Raw genomic sequence first — 18,343 nt, 5'->3', positions numbered from 1 at the left:
GGGGGTCCTTTGTAACTTAGTATATAGGCTTTAAATAGTTTAGCAAATAAGGGCGTTCGGGTGGCGCAGGCGCAGGGGTAAAGTACCTGTCAACAACCGCAGAGTGTAAAGTTTTCAATCTTTGTCGCTGCACGTCGTACTCATACAGGGGCTCGGGGGTGGCCCCTGTCAACAGGGGCTTGGGGTGGCCCCTGTCAACAGGGGCTCTGGGTGGCCCCTGTCAACAGGGGCTTGGGGTGGCCCCTGTCAACAGGGGCTTGGGGTGGCCCCTGTCAACAGGGGCTCGGGGGTGGCCCCTGTCAACAGGGGCTCGGGGTGGCCCCTGTCAACAGGGGCTCTGGGTGGCCCCTGTCAACAGGGGCTCGGGGGTGGCCCCTGTCAACAGGGTGCTCGGGGTGGCCCCTGTCAACAGGGGGTGGTGTTGAACGAAACTTAAGGAGTAGGGCGGAGGGAGGTGCTGCGTTCTCCCGGTGAGGGGGGCCTGTAGGGTACAATCTGTGTATTTCTTTTATAGAACACACATTAAAGATGACTCTCTCTCGTCTAGGACCCCCTCGAAAACGAGATGCTACAATTCTCAAGGGGGTTATTTCTAATTTCAATCATCATCTCGTCCAGAGCCTTTTAGAGCAGTGCCGCAGGTTAGCCAACATTAAAAGCAGGTCACCGGTAAAATGTTCATGAATATGTCCATGTGCTATTTTAAAAACAGAAGTGCTGGCTAAGCAGGAGAGCCTTTTTTCTGTTATTTTGTTTCTGCAGTATCAGGTGTAAGCACATAAAGGTATAGGAGAGGAAAGGATATGAGGTTCTCCTCCGAGACGTTGGGGTTTTCAGGGTACGATGTAAGATTGTAGTTCCTCCTGTTCTGTTTGGGGACTCGGGGAGCTGATTTTTGGGATGTCTGAACAGCAGGGATAATCAAATCAAGTGCAAGCACATGAACGTATAGGAGAGAATGGCTCCTCCTGGCCGGGTTGGCGAGCTTTCATTGTAACTTTGGAAGGCCGGGCCTAGTATAGAGCCCAGCGGTCCGGTGTGTGTTCATGAGTCCCATGTGTCCGTTTGAGCCTCGTTCATTTCGCTCAAAGAGCTCAGCTCTCCTGCGCCTAGAATGTGTATAATGCAGCCCCCCCCCCCCCCCCCCCACCCATAGCCATGTGGGTCAGAGCTGCCCCGTCCAGACAGACAGCTGGATAAACAGACCACTGTGTGTGAATGGAGGCTCTGGAACTCCACAGCCTCGCCCAGAGCCTCCATTACATCTCTGATGATGACATGTCTGTAGATGGACTGAATGAAGGTTATACATGATGTTAACCAGTGGTGGAAAAAAGTACTTCATTTTTTTTACTTAAGTAAAAGTATTAATATTGCAATGTAGAAATACTACATTACAAGTAAAAGTCAAGAATTCAAAATGTAGTTGAATAAAAGTACAAAAGTATCAAAATGCACTGTACAAAAAGTACTCATTATGCAGAATGAAATGTATTAAAATCTTTTAAAAATAGCAGATGTACAAGCTCACAATGTGACACATTGTGAGCTTGTAGATCTGCTATTTTCAAATGGCCGAAATGTATATAGGTTAATGTGTGTTTTGTAATAATGATATAAATCTGCAAAGTAACTAGTAACTAAAGCTGTCAAATAATTGTAGTGGAGTAAAAGTACAGTATTTGCCTATTTGAGATGTAGTGGAGTAGAAGTAAAAGTAGCTAAAACTGAAAATACTCCAGTAAAGTAAAAAAAATACCTCAACATTGTGCTTAAGTACAGTACTTGAGTAAATGTCCTTTTTTTGTTGTTGTTACTTTACACCACAGGTGTTAACATGTCACAGAAGCACTGAATAAAGGAACACGCGTTCATAATGATACTGGATATATGACAACGACCTTTACCAGGCCAGGAAAATATCCAGAAGGTTAGCAAATCAATTGACCTTTGAATGAAGAATGACGCTGATTACAAAATGTCCCGATTACATGGCTCCCCGGGGATCATTTCAGCCTGTTGCCCAATGAGAACACTGAGTAGAGTAGGGCCTGTATGATTTGACCAGAGACACTGGCAAATATGGGTCATGTTAATTGCACTATATGTCACAAACTTGACGGCAGCAGGAACCAGAGAGAACATCTGGTTTCTACATCTCACCATCTGAGACAAGGGGAAATCCCCCCACTCCAGAGCACTGGCTGTGTCTTTACTTTCCTTCACTCTATCAGTGGTGGATTATTTTTTTACTTGAGTAAAAGTATCCAGAGCGTCTATTTTCAAAGGGACGAAATGGGTAATGTATGTTTTGTAATGATAATCAAAATGTACATAATAACTCAAGTTTTCAAATAATTGTAGTGGAGTAAAAGTACAATATTTGCCTCTGAGATGCAGTGGAGTAGAAGTAAAAAGTATTGGAAATTGGAGATACTCCAGTAATGTAAAGGTACCTCAAAAAGTGTACTTAAGTACAGTACTTGAGTAAATGTACTTAGTTACTTTACACCACTTCCTTCTATGTTCTCTCTGGAGTAGAAACCGCCCAGGAACCCATTTATAATCTCTTGACACTCGACTCGCCGAGCGCTGTCAGATCCTCATCTTTCACCATTATATACTCAGGGAGACGTACTGTAGGTGATGTGCGTGTTAACATTACAGCATTCCTCTTATTCCTCTACAGTTTAACTCGTTGACTGCCAATTACGAGATTTCTCCTCATTTTTCTCCAAGGCTCACACCGCCAATGACGAGATTCTCGTCACGTGTGTTTTCAGTGCTTTTACGATAGAGGGCGCTCCTCCGCAGCCTGTGAATGATTATGATGATGATGATGAAGAGTACACCCAGAAATCACATGATCACAACAAAATGGAGCTGGTTTTGAGGCGATCACCGGGTGGATCGCTGTGAAAAATGATATTCTAGGATTTTTCAAAGGTTCATAAAAACATTCAAAATCGCTGGCAGGTGCAGCTACAGTATTATACGATGGCAGTTAACCCATTCAATATCCGGGAATGCATCTCTGTCATTTTAGATTTCTTTGGCTATTAAAAAATAGCAGATGTACAAGCTCATTATGCGGCAACCGAGTGTCGCGCTAAGAGCTTGTAGATCTGCAAAAAAAAAATGTATTGTGAAAATGTGTGCAAATCTTTTAATATATATATTTTTAAAGCGAACATTTGTCAAATATTTTGTTCCAGGGACCCCCCAGAAGCAAAGACTTGAGTCACAAATGTTCGCTTTAAAAGATGTCTATTCAAAGATTTCCACAAAATGTTCGAGATTTGCACGATCTGCATAGCCTGGCTCCACCCCCTGAATCCTTTACTTAGCATTCAGGGTCTGGTGACGCTTTCGAAGGCGGGTGTTTCTCGGTTGAAAATCTGTACGACGAATCGGGATCGGGACAATCCAGTATGAACCAATCGCGTTGGTTCATAGTGGAGTCCCACTTTGGCCACGCCCCCATCTCAGAACTCCGCTGCATTGAGAGGGCTTTCAGACTGAATAATGGAGTGAAACTAAATGAAAATTCAGGCTGAGTGTCAGGCTACGATCTGCACACAAGAGGTAACAATAAAGCACAGCCCTGAACCTTGAACCTCAAAGAAAAAAAGCCTCGAACACAAAGCTTTACCCATTCAATGGGGCAATCTCATTAGTGAACAGCTAATTAAAATCAATATCCGTTGAACTAGCTGTCGTATTGTGCGTGTTCTCACCTTGTGTGAAGTGTGTCCTTGGAAAAGCTAAGGAGAATACTTTTGCTTTGACAGAAAAATACTAAGCAGTTGAAGGCATCCTCGGAAAACAACAAAGTCCTCTCTGTAATTGGCTCTCTAAAGGTGAAAGATGTCTCTGATCTCACTAATGATGGCATTGACTCGTTGGTTTCTTAGTTCTCGTCTTTGGATTCTTGCCTTGAGACAAAAGCTCCTTATCAGATGAACGAAGGTGAGATGCTAACAAGCAATTCTGGCAAGATGAACACACTTAATGCTTTTCTCCAGGCCTTTAACGCTTTCAATACAGAAACGCATCTGTGTCATTTTAAGATTTCTTTGGCTATTTAAAAATAGCAGATATACAAGCTCATCTGTGCCGCGCTAGGGAGGTTGTAGATCTGAGGTTGTAGATCACCTGAGGTTGTAGATCTGCTATTTTATTTTGAAAAATCTTGAAAATTTGTGCAAATCTTTGAAAATATATATTTATTTTAAAGTGAAACATTTGTAACTCAAATCTTTGCTTCTGGGGATTCTACAAATGTCTTCTAAATCGTAACAGTTTTTTTTTTTTTACTTGTTGCTATATATCAGTGGTTCTCAAACTTTTTCATCTCAAGGACCCCCAAAATGATACGTATTTGGCCACGGAACAGTGACAATAAACATCTAATCTAATCTCATCTTTTGTGTGACACTGTAGTATGATCAAGTAGGGCATTCATTTACGAATAAAAACCCACACAAACTTAGAATGTGGAGATGGGAGGTTTCTGCCCGACATAAACGATATCTGGACCAGCGAGGTAGAAAGGAGTTTTTTTCTCATTCACTCACACATGAACTCAGGATGGATCAACATTAACTAATACATGAGGCGACAGACAGTGAGTCCTGTGCTGTAAGCATTTCCCCACCGTCCCCACGCTACTGTAGGCTCCTTACTGCTGACTGCTCACCAGCTAGTCGTACACCGTGGGATTGTGTGTGTGCGCGCACGTGCGTCCGTGTGTGCGTGACGTGTCTTTGCTTTCAGAGAGATGTCTGGCAGAAAGTGCTGCAGTATTAATGGGGCTTGCTGAAATGGGACTTTTCTGACAGTAAGAGATTCCTCACGTTATCTGCAGCTAGATATATTGGATGATAGGATAGAAATGTTAAAAAGTGATATTTGTAGTTGAAACCCAGGTATAGGGAGATGTCGGATAAAGAGAAGGGGGATTGTACAAGGAAGCATGATAGTTTTTTTTCTCCTCTCCCTCTCTTCTCCACATAGAAATAGAAGGAGAAGCAGCTGAAGAAGATAATTGCTTTCTTTTCTTTCTTTTTTTACATGCCTCATCATCATCTCCCCCCATCCACGGCTGGGGGAGGCGGGGGGTGGCGGGGGGGGGGCATTTAGAGCAGTGGTTCTCAAACTTTTTCATGTCAAGGACCCCCAAAATGATATGCATTTGGCCGCGGACCCCCATCTCAAAATATTTTGTTCCAGGGACCCCCCAGAAGCAAAGATTTGAGTTACAAATGCTCGCTTTCAAAAAATATATATTCAAAGATTTGCACAAGTTTTAAGCTTGTATATCTGCTATTTTTGAATACCCAACATATATTTTGAATAGCCAACATATAAAAGGTTAAAGTGGTACATGTTGATTTGAGTGACGGGAGAGGGAGAGGGCTCTTTGACTGGGCACTATATCCATTAATGTGTGCCTTTTTTGCACATAAGCAATTTCATAAATATCAACGTTTTGGATTTCTTATCACTCATTTGGTTACTTCGGCATAAGGTGTATGCATATGCATATCACACAGACCAGTGGTTCTCAAACGTTTTAATTTCAAGGACCCTCAGTTTGGTATGCATTAGTCCACAGAGAGCGTACCTGAAATGTAAGGGTGCATTTGGTTCCATTTGTACACTCTCAGAGTTACAGACCTGCAAGTGTCCATTGAATTGGTTCCCAACTGTCATTCATTTAGCCGGGGAACTGATGTGGAAATCCTAGCTTACAATTTATGTATTTCAGTCGTTAAGTCTAGCGGAATTCGAAACTCTCAAAAGATCAGATAAACCTTGACTCAAGATGCAATATCAAATAGTAATAGAAATTACAGCGCTGTAACATTCACACAGCAAGGCACAAAGATCTTGCTCTTCTCTGACGGTCAGCTCATAATAGGCTACAGAAAACAATAATTCATTTCTCCTGAGCTTGTTAGTGCTAAAACATATCTCATCTGCATGGCCATAAAACAAAGGGGCCTCTGACTTACTGGCAGCTGTGACCTGCCGACCTGAACTCCCTATTCCGACCTTATCAGCAAAGAGGTTCTGGTTCTCAGCTCTCATACTCAAACTTAGCAACACAAACTAATAATAATGCTAAGCAATATGATATTATAATATAAATTTGCTTCATCAGAACCCTGCTTTGGGAACTAGTGACTTGCAGTAGACGAAACCAATGGCAGAGAGTTGCAGTTTGGTTTGGCAAGAAATAAATAAATGTGATAAATGATGCAGACATAAAAAAAAGGGTTTTTTTCCTCCTATGAAGGCAATTGGACAGGTGCTCTGGCATCTTTGTGTGCTCGTGCCTGCCTTTGATTGATGGGCAACTCCAGATGTAATTGCCTTGAACAAAGCTCAAAGAAACAGATTGGACGGTGAAGTAGAGGAGAGGAATCTTGAGAGAGAGACAAAATGCTCGTGAGATGATATACTAGTTTGCATTGGTGGTAAAAGTACTAACATTCTTTATTTAAGTAAAAGTATCAATAATACAATGTAGAAATACTCAGTTTCAAGTAAAAGTCCGGAATTCAAAATGTACTTGAGTAAAAGTACAAAAGTATTGGTATCGAAATGTACTCAAAGCACTCATAGTGCAGAATGTCCCATTTTACTAGTTAAAAATGTATAAAAAAGAAATTTGAAAATAGACGATCTACAAGCTCACAACGCGTTACGATGCGACGCATTTTGAGCTTGTAGATCGGCTATTTTCAAATGGCCGAAATATATATATAGGGCTGAAGTGGTTAGTGTGTTTTGTAATAATAATCAACATCTACAAAGTAACTAGTAACTAAAGTTAATAATTGTATTCGAGTAAAAAATATATATATATATATATATTCCTCTGAAATGTAGTGGAGTAGAAGTAAAAGCACTGAAAATTGGAAATACTCCAGTAAAGTGAAAAATAACTCAAAATTGTACTTAAAGTACAGCACTTGCTAGTTGCTACAGCACTGCAAGTAAAGGAGGAAGCGTTTTAAAACAAGGTGTCGTGCGCCTATTTGTTTTCTGGAGGAGGAGGAAGAGGAGAGAGTAGAGATGAAGGCTCACAGACGGGCCACAACAAAGGAGAGACGGGTCAGGGGTGTGTTGTGTTGTGTTGTGTTGTGTTGTGTTGTGTGGGTGGACAGAAACCTACGGAAGCTTCACTTCTGATGTGTTTTCTCTGAAGCGAGGTCCTTCATGATCTCTCACTCTCTCTCTGTGTCTCTGTGGAGATTCTTCTCACCTCTGACTGAAGACAGCTCTGTTTACTTCTCTTAACCCTTTAAGACCGGGGACGCATCTGTGTGTCATTTTTAGATGTCTTTGGGCTATTCAAAAATAGCAGATATACAAGCTCATAGCGCGGCACCGAGTGCCGCGCTATGAGCTTGTAGATCTGCTATTTTTGAAAAATCCTGAAAATTTGTGCAAATCTTTGAATATATATACTTTTTTTAAAGCGAACATTTTGTAACTCAAATCTTTGCTTCTGGGGGATTCTACAAATGTCTTCTAAATCCTAACAGTTGTTTTTTTTAAATGTGTGTTGCTGTAATATAATCAGTGGTTCTTTTTTTTTCATGTCAAGGACGCCTAAAATGATATGTATTTGGCCGCGGACCCCCCATCTCAAAATATGTTGTTCCAGGGACCCCCCCCCCCAGAAGCAAAGATTTGAGTTACAAATGTTCGCTTTAAAAATAATATATATTCAATGATTTGCACAAATTTTCACGATTTTTAAAAAAAATAGCAGATCTACAAGCTCATAGCTCAGCACTCAGTGCTGCGCTATGGGCTTGTAGATCTGCTATTTTTTGAATAGCCAAAGAAATCTCAAAATGACACAGCTGCGTTCCCGGTGTTAATGGATTAATACCCAAACTTTTGTTTACTTGCACGCAGCCTCCTGGCTCCTAGAGCTGCTTCCAATTAACCTCTTTCAACCTGGTGTTTTAGGCAAAGAACTCTCAAAACTTTCCAAAAAGAAATAACATCTCTATAAGCTCACGTGGTGTCGCGTTGTGACACACTATGTTTAGGGCATAAGTGGTTACAGTTCTGTTCACAATGAAAGCTTATGATATTCTGGTTCCCAGTGGTGGAAAAAGTACTCAAATATTTTACTTAAGTAAAAGTATCAAAACTGCAATGTAAAAGTACTCTGTTGCAAGTAAAAGTGTGGAATTCAAAATTCACTTGAGTAAAAGTACAAAGTACCTAACAGTACTAAAATGTTTGAAAATAGCAGATCTACAAGCTCACAACGCGTCGCGATGCGACGCGTTGTGAGCTTGTAGATCGGCTATTTTCAAATAGCCTAGGTATAAAATAGGGCTGAAGTGGTTAATGTATGTTTTATAAAGTAATCATTTATATCTGCTAAGTAACTAGTAACTAAAGTTTTCAAATAATTGTTGTGGAGTAAAAGTACAATATTTGCCTCTGAGATGTAGTGGAGTAAAAGTATAGACAATTGGAAATACTCCAGTAAAGTAAAAGTACCTCAAAAGTACAGTGCTTGAGTAAATGTACTTAGTTACTTTACACCACTGCTGGTTCCTAATAATCTGGGTGCAAATTAATCCCCAGTATTCTAAGCAGGGTGTGTATTTACATGCAGCAGATCTTTAATTTCAACACCAAAGTATCATAAATAATATAGAAACATCAATGTGCACGTGAGGCATGCATGGCTTCTTCCACTGAGGCTCCGCTGTTGAAAGTAGAGACGAGCGTCCTTGTGAATAAGTCAATAATCGTAAGCTCTGCTACGTACATGCTTCCAGCTCTTAATGGAAGAGGATAAACACATATGCATGAGTACACACACATAATATATACCGTATTATGCACTGTATGTCACGCATTCATGCAGGTCACATACACATAGAGTACGTGCACACGCGCGCACACACACACACACACACACACACACACACACACACACACACACACACACACACACACACACACACACACACACACACACACACACACACACACACACACAGACACACACAGACTGACTCATCAGGGTGAATATGAACAGTGCTGCAGTGAAATTGCACCAGCCATGCCCTGATGTAACCAGATCTTTTTTTTTCTCTTCGAAAACGTTTGAAATGTTCCCCCCTGGTACAATAAAGTACAGGCCCCGGTATGAGACGTACTGTAATGTGAATTTCCAAGAAGAATACAGTGTGACTGGATATTATTTTCACAGGGTGGGTGGCTCTGAAGGAGGCTAGAAGCCTATTTTTTCATTTTTCGCCACATCGTATCCAAAAACTAAAGGTATTCCTCTAAACCTACAGATGTTTGAGGATTTTTCGGCACCCTGACTTTTTAGAACGGGCCGAAACGACCGCTTAAATCGCTTATTTAGTCAGCCTGTGGCCATGTTTTCCCATTGTAGCCGAACCGGGAGCAGTACTGACACCTGACGTAAGGGGGTTCTTCCGGGTTGAATGGGAAACATGGCCACAGGCTGACTAAATAAGCGATTTAACTGTTTTTTTCAACCCCGTTCTAAAAAGTTAGGGTGCCGAAAAATCCTCAAACATCTGTAGGTTTAGGGGACTACCGTTAGTTTTTGGATACAATGTGGCGAAAAAGGTAATCCACGGACCCTTTGCGGGTGTTCTACCGCTGCCGGTAGCCAGTCCAGTGGGACCTCATCTCCAAATTTGTAGTTATGTCATACAGTAGCTAATTTATCCATCCATCCATCTTCAACTTCTCACCTTATCTCTAAGGGAGTGGCCAGCCACCCGTCTGCAGTGGTGTAAAGTAACTAAGTACATTTACTTAAGTACTGTACTTAAGTACAATTTTGAGGTATTTTTACTTTTATTGAGTATTTCCAATTTTCGGTACTTTTACTTCTACTCCACAACATCTCGGAGGCAAATATTGTACTTTTACTCCACTACAATTATTTGAAAACTTTAGTTACCAGTTACTTTGCAGATATACATTATTACATTATAAAACATACATTAACCACTTTAGCCTTATTTTATACCTAGGCTATTTGAAAATAGCCGATCTACAAGCTAACAACGCGTCGCATCGGGACGCGTTGTGAGCTTGTAGATCTGCTATTTTCAAACATTTTTGTACTTTTACTTTTGGTACTTTGAGTACATTTTGATACCAATACTTTTGTACTTTTACTCAAGTAATTTTTTTTTATTCACTTTTAATTCCGGACCTTTACTTGTAACGGAGTACTTCTACATTGCAGTTTTGATACTTTTACTTGAGTAAAACATTTGAGTACTTTTCCCACCACTGCCCGTCTGAGAAAACCCATTTCGGCAGCTTGTATCCGCAATCTTATTCTTTCGGTCATGACCCACACTTCATATCATGACCATATGTGAGAGTACGAACGAAGATTGCTCGATAGACCGAGAGCCTTCTGGCTCAGCTCTCTTTTCGTCACAACAGTGCGGTACAGTGATGTCATTGATCAGTGGTTCTCAAACTTTTTCATGTCAAGGACCCCCAAAATGGTATGTATTTGGCCGCGAACCCCATCTCAAATAGGTTGTTCCAGGCACCCCCAGTAGCAAAGATTTGAGTTACAAATGTTTGCTTAAAAATATATATATGTTCAAAGGTTTGCGCAAATGTTAATTTTTTTTTCGAAAAATAGCAGATCTACAAGCTCATAGCGCTGCACTCGGTGCCGTGCTATGAGCTTGTATATCTTCTATTTTTGAATAGCCAAAGTATAAAAGGTTAAAATTATTGTGATGCTATATTAACACATTTTGCTGGGGACCCCCTGGAACACCCCCAAGGACCCCCACTTTGAGAACCAATGTCATAGATCACTGACATCACAGGCTGGCCACATGAAGTCTAAGATCCCAAGATCTACATAATTTTTGTTCTTATTTCTTTTGTCACACACACACACACACACACACACACACACACACACACACACACACACACACACACACACACACACACACACACACACACACACACAGAGGTGTCCTCAAACTTGTTCTGTGCAGAGTGATTGGCATTCAGGAGGGTTCACTGCAGCTCCCCTTCAGATCCAACTTGTTTCCTCTCCTCCTTATCTCTCCAATCTGTGTCCCTGTCCTTCATCTTATATAGCAGGCAGGGAGAAATCCTCCATCGCCCTGGCAACCAGGGTCTTTCTTATCACTACCACTCCGTCTCACAAACATTTGACACATAGCTTAGACCATATTATACTTCACAATTATCCAGACCCTCTTATAGATGGGTACAAGAGGGTATCATTTAGGGTAGCGGTGGCCTAAAGGTTAGAGCATACATGGGCAACTGGCGGCCCGGGGGCCACATGCGGCCCCCACCTTCACTTAATGCGGCCCACAGGTTAATATCGGAATACTGACATATTATTGATTTCAGCTGTTACAATTCCAAACATGCAAACATGACCGGTTTTAATTACTTCAGTCTATATTAGTAGCTTAATGACTAGTATAACAAATATATTGTCTTTTTTATGTCCAATGTATTTGTATTTAAGCTAGCGTTGCTGGAAATGAGCACTCTTGCTCAGCTACTACCCTGGGTAGCCATTTATTTCCCTATTTATTTCACTATCTACTAGAATTATGTATATTATATGTGCACTTCCAGCTGCAGTCTAAATGACTGGTTGTCAATAAAAGACCTCTGCATCGTGTACGTTTTCTTGTTGCTGGCTTCCACAGCATTGTTAACTTTCAAACAGCAGGAGGAAGTAAGAGTCAGTCAGTTAAAGCTTGTTAACCCATTAACAAGCCCCCGATTCTACAAATACCTTCTAAATCCTAACAGTTTTCTGAAAAAACGTATGTTCTATATCAGTGGTGCTCAAACCTTTTCATGTCAAGGACCCCCAAAATGATATGTATTTGGCTGCGGACCTCCATCTCAAAATATTCTGTTTCAGGGACCCCCTATATTCAAAGATTTGCACAAATGTTCACGATTTGTATAAACCAAAGTATAAAATAATGGTTTAAGTGGTTACAGTGAATGACACAGATGCTTTCCCGGTCTAAATAAGCATGCTGTTTGGCAGATGATTTTGGCAGATGATTTTATTCATGAGAAGCTGTGTATTCTGTTGTTTCTAGGTTGCTTGTCGTGTGTCACTGGTGTCGACGTAAAATGCCACACGGGTGAACTGTATAAGTTAACTAGTTATATCCACTACTGTGAATTCTCATGAACCGTTTTTTTTTTCCTGCCGCTTTCCAGACTTCGACCCCAACAACCTGGGCATGATGACCGGCATCCCCCCCATGAACCCCATGATGCCCGGCCTGGGCATGATGGGCCCGCCCCTCTCGCAGGACGTGCCAATGATCAAGGAGATCATCCACTGCACGACGTGCACCCTCTTCCCCGCCAACCCCAGTAAGTCTGCATCATCAACTCTTCTGACTGCCAAGGACTGAGATTTCTCCTCATATTTTTTGCCAAGGCTCACACACTGCCTTGACTGACGAGATGTTGTGTTTTCAGTGGTTTTACGCTAGATGGCGCTGTTCGCTAAACACATGAGCCAACACTTGACCCTCAGTGACCAAGGCTACTTGCTCTTACTTACTTATGATAAACGCACAATTACGATTCTATTGCGCAAGATTTCATTTTGTAGCCCTGCTTTTAACTCATTTCCTGACAGAATTATTTCAGATTTTTTTGCAGTAGACTGCCAGAGATTTTTCAATGAAAAAACAAAAGTACTCAGGAGCCGAGATACAGAATTTTTAAGTTTTAAGTTAACAAGGAAGTGGATGGGAGTCTAAATGTTCGAAAAATCATATCTCCTTGGTCTTTGGGTCAAATGTTGTTGTTTTTTTAAATAGAACGCAGATCTACGTTTTTGGCAGCCAATGTGTTAAATGAATGGACGAGCAGATGCTGAAACGCACAGGGAAAACAGACTGATTTTATCACATTCTCTTTAGTTACCCACGTTGTTCTCCTATCCGTACAGTATATTATGACAAAAACACAAAATAATGTTTTTTTTCTCATGACATAATAACAGGGCACAGTATACAGTCTCATCCTGCTTAGACTTATAGAGCTTCTGGTGCGACAGAGAACTTACTAAAAGGTTAATATCGTTGACCCCAACACTCACACAACATGTGCTGTTGATGTTAACAACGGATACTGAATCAATACGTAGTACAATGCAGGTACTGTAGGTAAACAGCCTCATCCACTGCTTCAAGTGGTTGCTGGGTATAAGGCTTTTATTATTATTATTATTTTACCACCCACACCATTTTGTAGAACAGAAAATACACTGGTTGCGGTCACCAAGGTAGCCAAGCATTTAGCTGTAGCCTGCCGAGTCGAAACGCGGAATACATATTATACATTTAATCTTAAACTAATACCCAGGTCATTTAAAAAGGGCTGGAAGCTTTTTTCCCCCTAATGGTAGAAAAGTGCTTGCTCCATCTCTACACCGTGGGGGCCAAAAGGCAGCGGCAGACGGCAATCTCTTTTGGTGTAATTGTGTGAAGCGGCGCAGTGCCCTGCCTCACAAAGACCTTCTTGACTTTCATGAGGGAGAAAAGCACATAAGCAGTTTTAGCTCTAAAGTCTGGCTTTGCATCCTGCTGGCCTCCGAGACACAGCAAGAGGTTTCAGGTAAAAGAACATCATAATAAGGCAATAAGTAGATGTGCCTCCAGGGGGGTAGATCATTTATGATTAAAGATTTTAGATAATGGTGAGGAAAGTTAAAAACATTGCCAGGTTTGAGAAGCAAATAAATTGCAGTGGTGGAAAGTTACTAAGTACATGCACTCAAGTACTGTACTCAATAGAGTAATAGAGAGTCTTGATACTATAAAACTATATCTCCAAGTCCAACTTTTCACATCTTCTCATCCCCCAGCCTCTCTCTCCCCAAAAATGTCTTATTTTCTACCAATTACAGACCCATGAAGCATTGAATTCATGTAGATTTTTTTGTTTTTGTCGCATTCCTGAGCCAATAATTTGATGATAATAATAAAGATATACTAATGTATCCGGTAGGAGACACAAAGTAGACTCTGTGAATCTCCTACCGGAGAGATCGCCGGTTATCACATTTTTGGCTTAGGGGTGTGTAATTGGGGGTGTGTAATTGAAAGAAAATAAGTCATTCTTTTTGTGAAATACTCCTTTAAATAAATGTCAGTGTTCATCTTAATCAGGTTGTGTGTGTCCCCGCTCTCTCTCTTTCTCTACCTCTCTCCCTCTCTCTCTCTCCCTTTCCACTTTTCTTTCCGTCTCATTTACTTTGTCTTATTTGTCTCTTCTGTTGGTTGATTTGTTTGAGGATTCACGTCCTTCACCTCAGGGAACCCTGGTACTCTTTGATGGTCAAACTGAGCATTAAGCTCTCTGTCTCATGTGTTTGTCTGGCTTCTGCCCCCACTTCTTCTGAAGGCTGTCTGTCTTATAGCAGGGAGGGAATTCATCAAAATCGTGCACTTGGTGACAATTTTTTTTATTTTGGGCATAAGGCTTTCAAAAACCATCGCAAGCGAGTTGGGCTCGCCCCCTAGTGGTCTGTTTGCAATATTAGATTATTGGTAGATATTAGAGAGAAGTTTCAAGAAAAACACTCAGACGGGAATCAAGAAATAGAACCCACCGAGGGTGTGATACTATCACACATGCAAATTCGCACACCCGCCCGCACACACACACACACATACACACAGACACAGACACACAGACACAGGGGCGGCAGTGGCTCAGGGGTAGAGTGGCCTGTAGAGCGGTGGATGGGAATCGAGAGGTTTCTAGTTCGATCCCAGGCTCCCCCCAGAAGAGTTATAGTGTTGAAGTGTCCTTGAGCAAGACACTGAACCCCTAATTGCTCCCGGTGAGCAGGTTGGTGCCTTGCATGGTTTCCTCCGCCGTCGGTGTATGAATGTGTGTGTGAATGGGTGAATGTAATGCACAATCTATCTAATGGGCTTTGGATAAAAGCGCTATATAAATGCACCATTTACCATTACACACACACACACACACACACACACACACACAGCGTGCGTGCACACAAATTGTGCATGGCCTAGTTGTTGCAGTGCTCTCTGTGTGTTATGTCCCATGCTGCGATTACACTTGGAAGTGTGTTGTGTTGCAGTACTGTGTGACTATGACCCTTGGCACCAGTGGTGGAAAAAGTACTCAAATGTTTTACCTAAGTAAAAGTATCAATACTGCAATGTAGAAGTACTCTGTTGCAAGTAAATGTCTGGAATTAAAAATTTACTTGAGTAAAAGTACAAAAGTATTGGTATCAAAATGTACCAAAAGTAAAAGTACAAAAAATGTTTGAAAATAGCAGATCTACAAGCACACAACGCGTCGCGATGCGACGCGTTGTGTGCTTGTAGATCGGCTCTTTTCAAATAGCCTAGGTGTAAAAATAAGGCTGATGTGGTTAATCTTATGTTTTATAATGTAATCATTTATATCTGCAAAGTAACTGGTAACTAAAGTTTTCAAATAATTGTAGAGGAGTAAAAGTACAATATTTGCCTCTGAGATGTAGTGGAGTAGAAGTAAAAGTACTGGAAATTGGACATGCTCAAGGTAAAGTACAAATACCTCAAAATTGTACTTAAGTACAGTACTTGAGTAAATGTACATAGTTACTTTACACCACTGGTGTTGTGTTGCAGCACTGTGTGACTATGACCCTTGGCATTCCCAGTAGGAGTCTTCACAGGGTGTTGGAGCGTCCTGGTTCCAGCAGGTCAGGGATTGTAAAAAGGTGTTTAGTCAGTCTAGGTGATGACGGATGGGTTTGTGTAGCAGAGCAGTGTAATGGCCACAGAGACGGCAGTCCTCAGGGACACATCTATTTCTGCAGACTGGCTCCCAGCCAGGGGACTCTGTGTGTCCACATCGTTCCACCCCATATAACTCTGTGTGTCCACTATCGTTCCATCCCATAACTCTGTACCATGGGAATGCAAGGTGTCCTGAGGACAGACCTCTCATGTCAGTCTGTTTTTACTACAACCACAGACCTCCTAGGGTCAGTCTGTTTTTACTACAACCACAGACCTCCTAGGGTCAGTCTGTTTAACTACAACCACTATTGGGTCAGTCCAGTGTTGTTTTGGTGATTTTGTTAGTGGTGGGACGCTATATTAAAGGCGTCACGCGCACGTCGCTTAACACCTACACTACAGGTCACACAATGGACAATTGATATGCATCTAGGCTCATTCCTATATGTTCATTCATGCTGGTGTGACACCCGGCAGTTCGGGAGCCTTTGTAAACTTTGTTGAGGTGTGAATTAAGGGTTGTTTTAAAATCGATGTATGCGCGTGCTCCTGCTAACACGGCGTGTTACCGCGTCCCACGATCAATGCATCCCTGGGTCAGTCTCTTTAACTACAAGCACTATAGGGTCAGTCTCTGTAACTACAAGCTCTATAGCTCATTTTAACTAGACCCACTGACATACAGGTCATTTTAACTACAACCACAGACCTATAGGTCATTTTAAGTACAACCGCAGATCTGTATGTCAGTCTGGTTAATTACCGACACAGACCTACAGTATACAGGAGTCTTTTTAATGACTTGGGATACTTATTTCCCAGGGCAGGGTCAGTCGGTCGTTCAGTCAGTCTATCTATCTGTCGTCTCTCGACGATAATGATGTACCGTGCATGTTCACATCATGTATACTTTACGTTACTTCCTTCCTACTGTAGGTGCAATGCATAACAATGTGTCCTGTGTCTCTCCGTGTTTGACAGACCTTCCACCTCCGGGTTTCAGAGAGCGCCCACCAGGCTGTAAGACGGTGTTCGTGGGCGGCCTGCCGGAGAACGCCACGGAACAGCTGGTCGTGGAGGTGTTTGGACAGTGTGGAGAAATCCTCGCCATCCGCAAGAGCAAGAAGAACTTCTGTCACATCCGCTTCGCAGAGGAGTTCACCGTGGACAAGGCTCTCTTCCTGTCCGGTGAGACATAATATATATATATTCACCCACACCTTCCATTTTGGAGGGATAAAATTCCATCTATTGTTATTAGGGTGAACTGTTAGCTTCGGCGGTGGAGGCTCAATTCCTCTGTCCAAACCCTCTGGTCTTCATACCTGTTGGAAAAGTCCTTAAAGACTGGGCTTTGTCGCCACCTTGTTGTGACCAACTCTGATTCGGCTGTGTTGCTATTAGTTAAGTTTGAGTCTGTGTTTGTTTTGTTTATAGCTTAGGTTTGCACTCAAATGCAGTGGTGGGAAAAGTTCTAACATTTTTTACTTAACCCATTTTGGGCGGGAACCCCTATTTGTAACTATATCTTTCAGGACGGGAACCCCTTTTTGGGTTCTTGTTGCTATGGACACTATATATATTGACAATTTGTTGTAATTTTTGAATAAATATTTGAAGTTTTTCAGAAAACCTAGGTCAGGATTTAGAAGGCGTTTTTAGAATCGGCCTCAGGTCTAAATGGGTTAAGTAGAAGTATCAATACTACAATGTAGAAACGCTCTGTTACAAACTAAAAGTCTGGTATTCAAAATGCACCTGCTTAAAAATGAACAAAAGTATTGGCATCAAAATATACTAAGTACCAAAAGTAAAAGTACTGTACTGATCTTGACTGTGTGGATGTCATTGTTCCTCTGGGATTTGATGCTGATCTAAACCTCAAAGAGGAGCAGATTGCTTCAGCTGTTACTCAGGTCCATTAGGCCACTAATTATGTTTTAGTTTCATTGTGGCTCCCACTACTCCCAGTCAGGGACCCAGACAACAGAGGAAGCGACAAACCAGTCGCTCCAATAATAACCCTCTGCTTTATTTAACGTGTGCTGGTGCATGCGTGCGTCCTGTGATTTGGTTGGTCTCTTCTCTACAGTGCCACAGGACCTACAGTATGCATCTTATATTAACCAGATGACAGAGTTTCTCCATCAACAATATCGACTCCACAAGCCCCAACCCCATAGACGCCCCCCCTCTCTCTCTCTCTCTCTCACACACACACACACACACACACACACACACACACACACACACACACACACACACACACACTGTACATCCCAGGCGAACGGACTGAGATCTCTTCTATGAAATATTGAAGCAGACTGGGAACAGCTCGAGCATAAACTCCAGGCGGTACTGAAATGAACCCTACTGTACTATTCTATGCCTTCTCCTCTGACGCGCGTGCGTGTGCGTGTGTGTGTGTGTGTGTGTGTGTGCGTGCATCTCAGACATCTTTATGAGACATCATTATGAGCAAAGCA

The 18,343-nt window shown here is 41.9% G+C and overlaps 1 protein-coding gene across 2 annotated transcripts in view; it reads left to right on the top strand.

Moving 5' to 3' along the window:
• enox2 (ecto-NOX disulfide-thiol exchanger 2) overlaps positions 1 to 18,343 on the top strand; it is a 257,495-nt gene that overhangs the window by 190,916 nt on the left and 48,236 nt on the right. For both annotated transcript variants that reach the window (XM_080416778.1, XM_080416779.1), the window contains 2 exons: positions 12,292 to 12,450; positions 16,839 to 17,045. In XM_080416778.1, the coding sequence (XP_080272904.1) occupies positions 12,292 to 12,450; positions 16,839 to 17,045 (366 nt within the window). The remainder of the gene's footprint in view (positions 1 to 12,291; positions 12,451 to 16,838; positions 17,046 to 18,343) is intronic.

Source organism: Gymnoscopelus braueri, assembly GCF_963280865.1.
Source record: "Gymnoscopelus braueri genome assembly, chromosome: 20".
In the NCBI taxonomy this organism is placed as follows: Eukaryota; Metazoa; Chordata; class Actinopteri; order Myctophiformes; family Myctophidae; genus Gymnoscopelus; species Gymnoscopelus braueri.
This window is presented reverse-complemented; position numbering and strand designations above follow the sequence as displayed.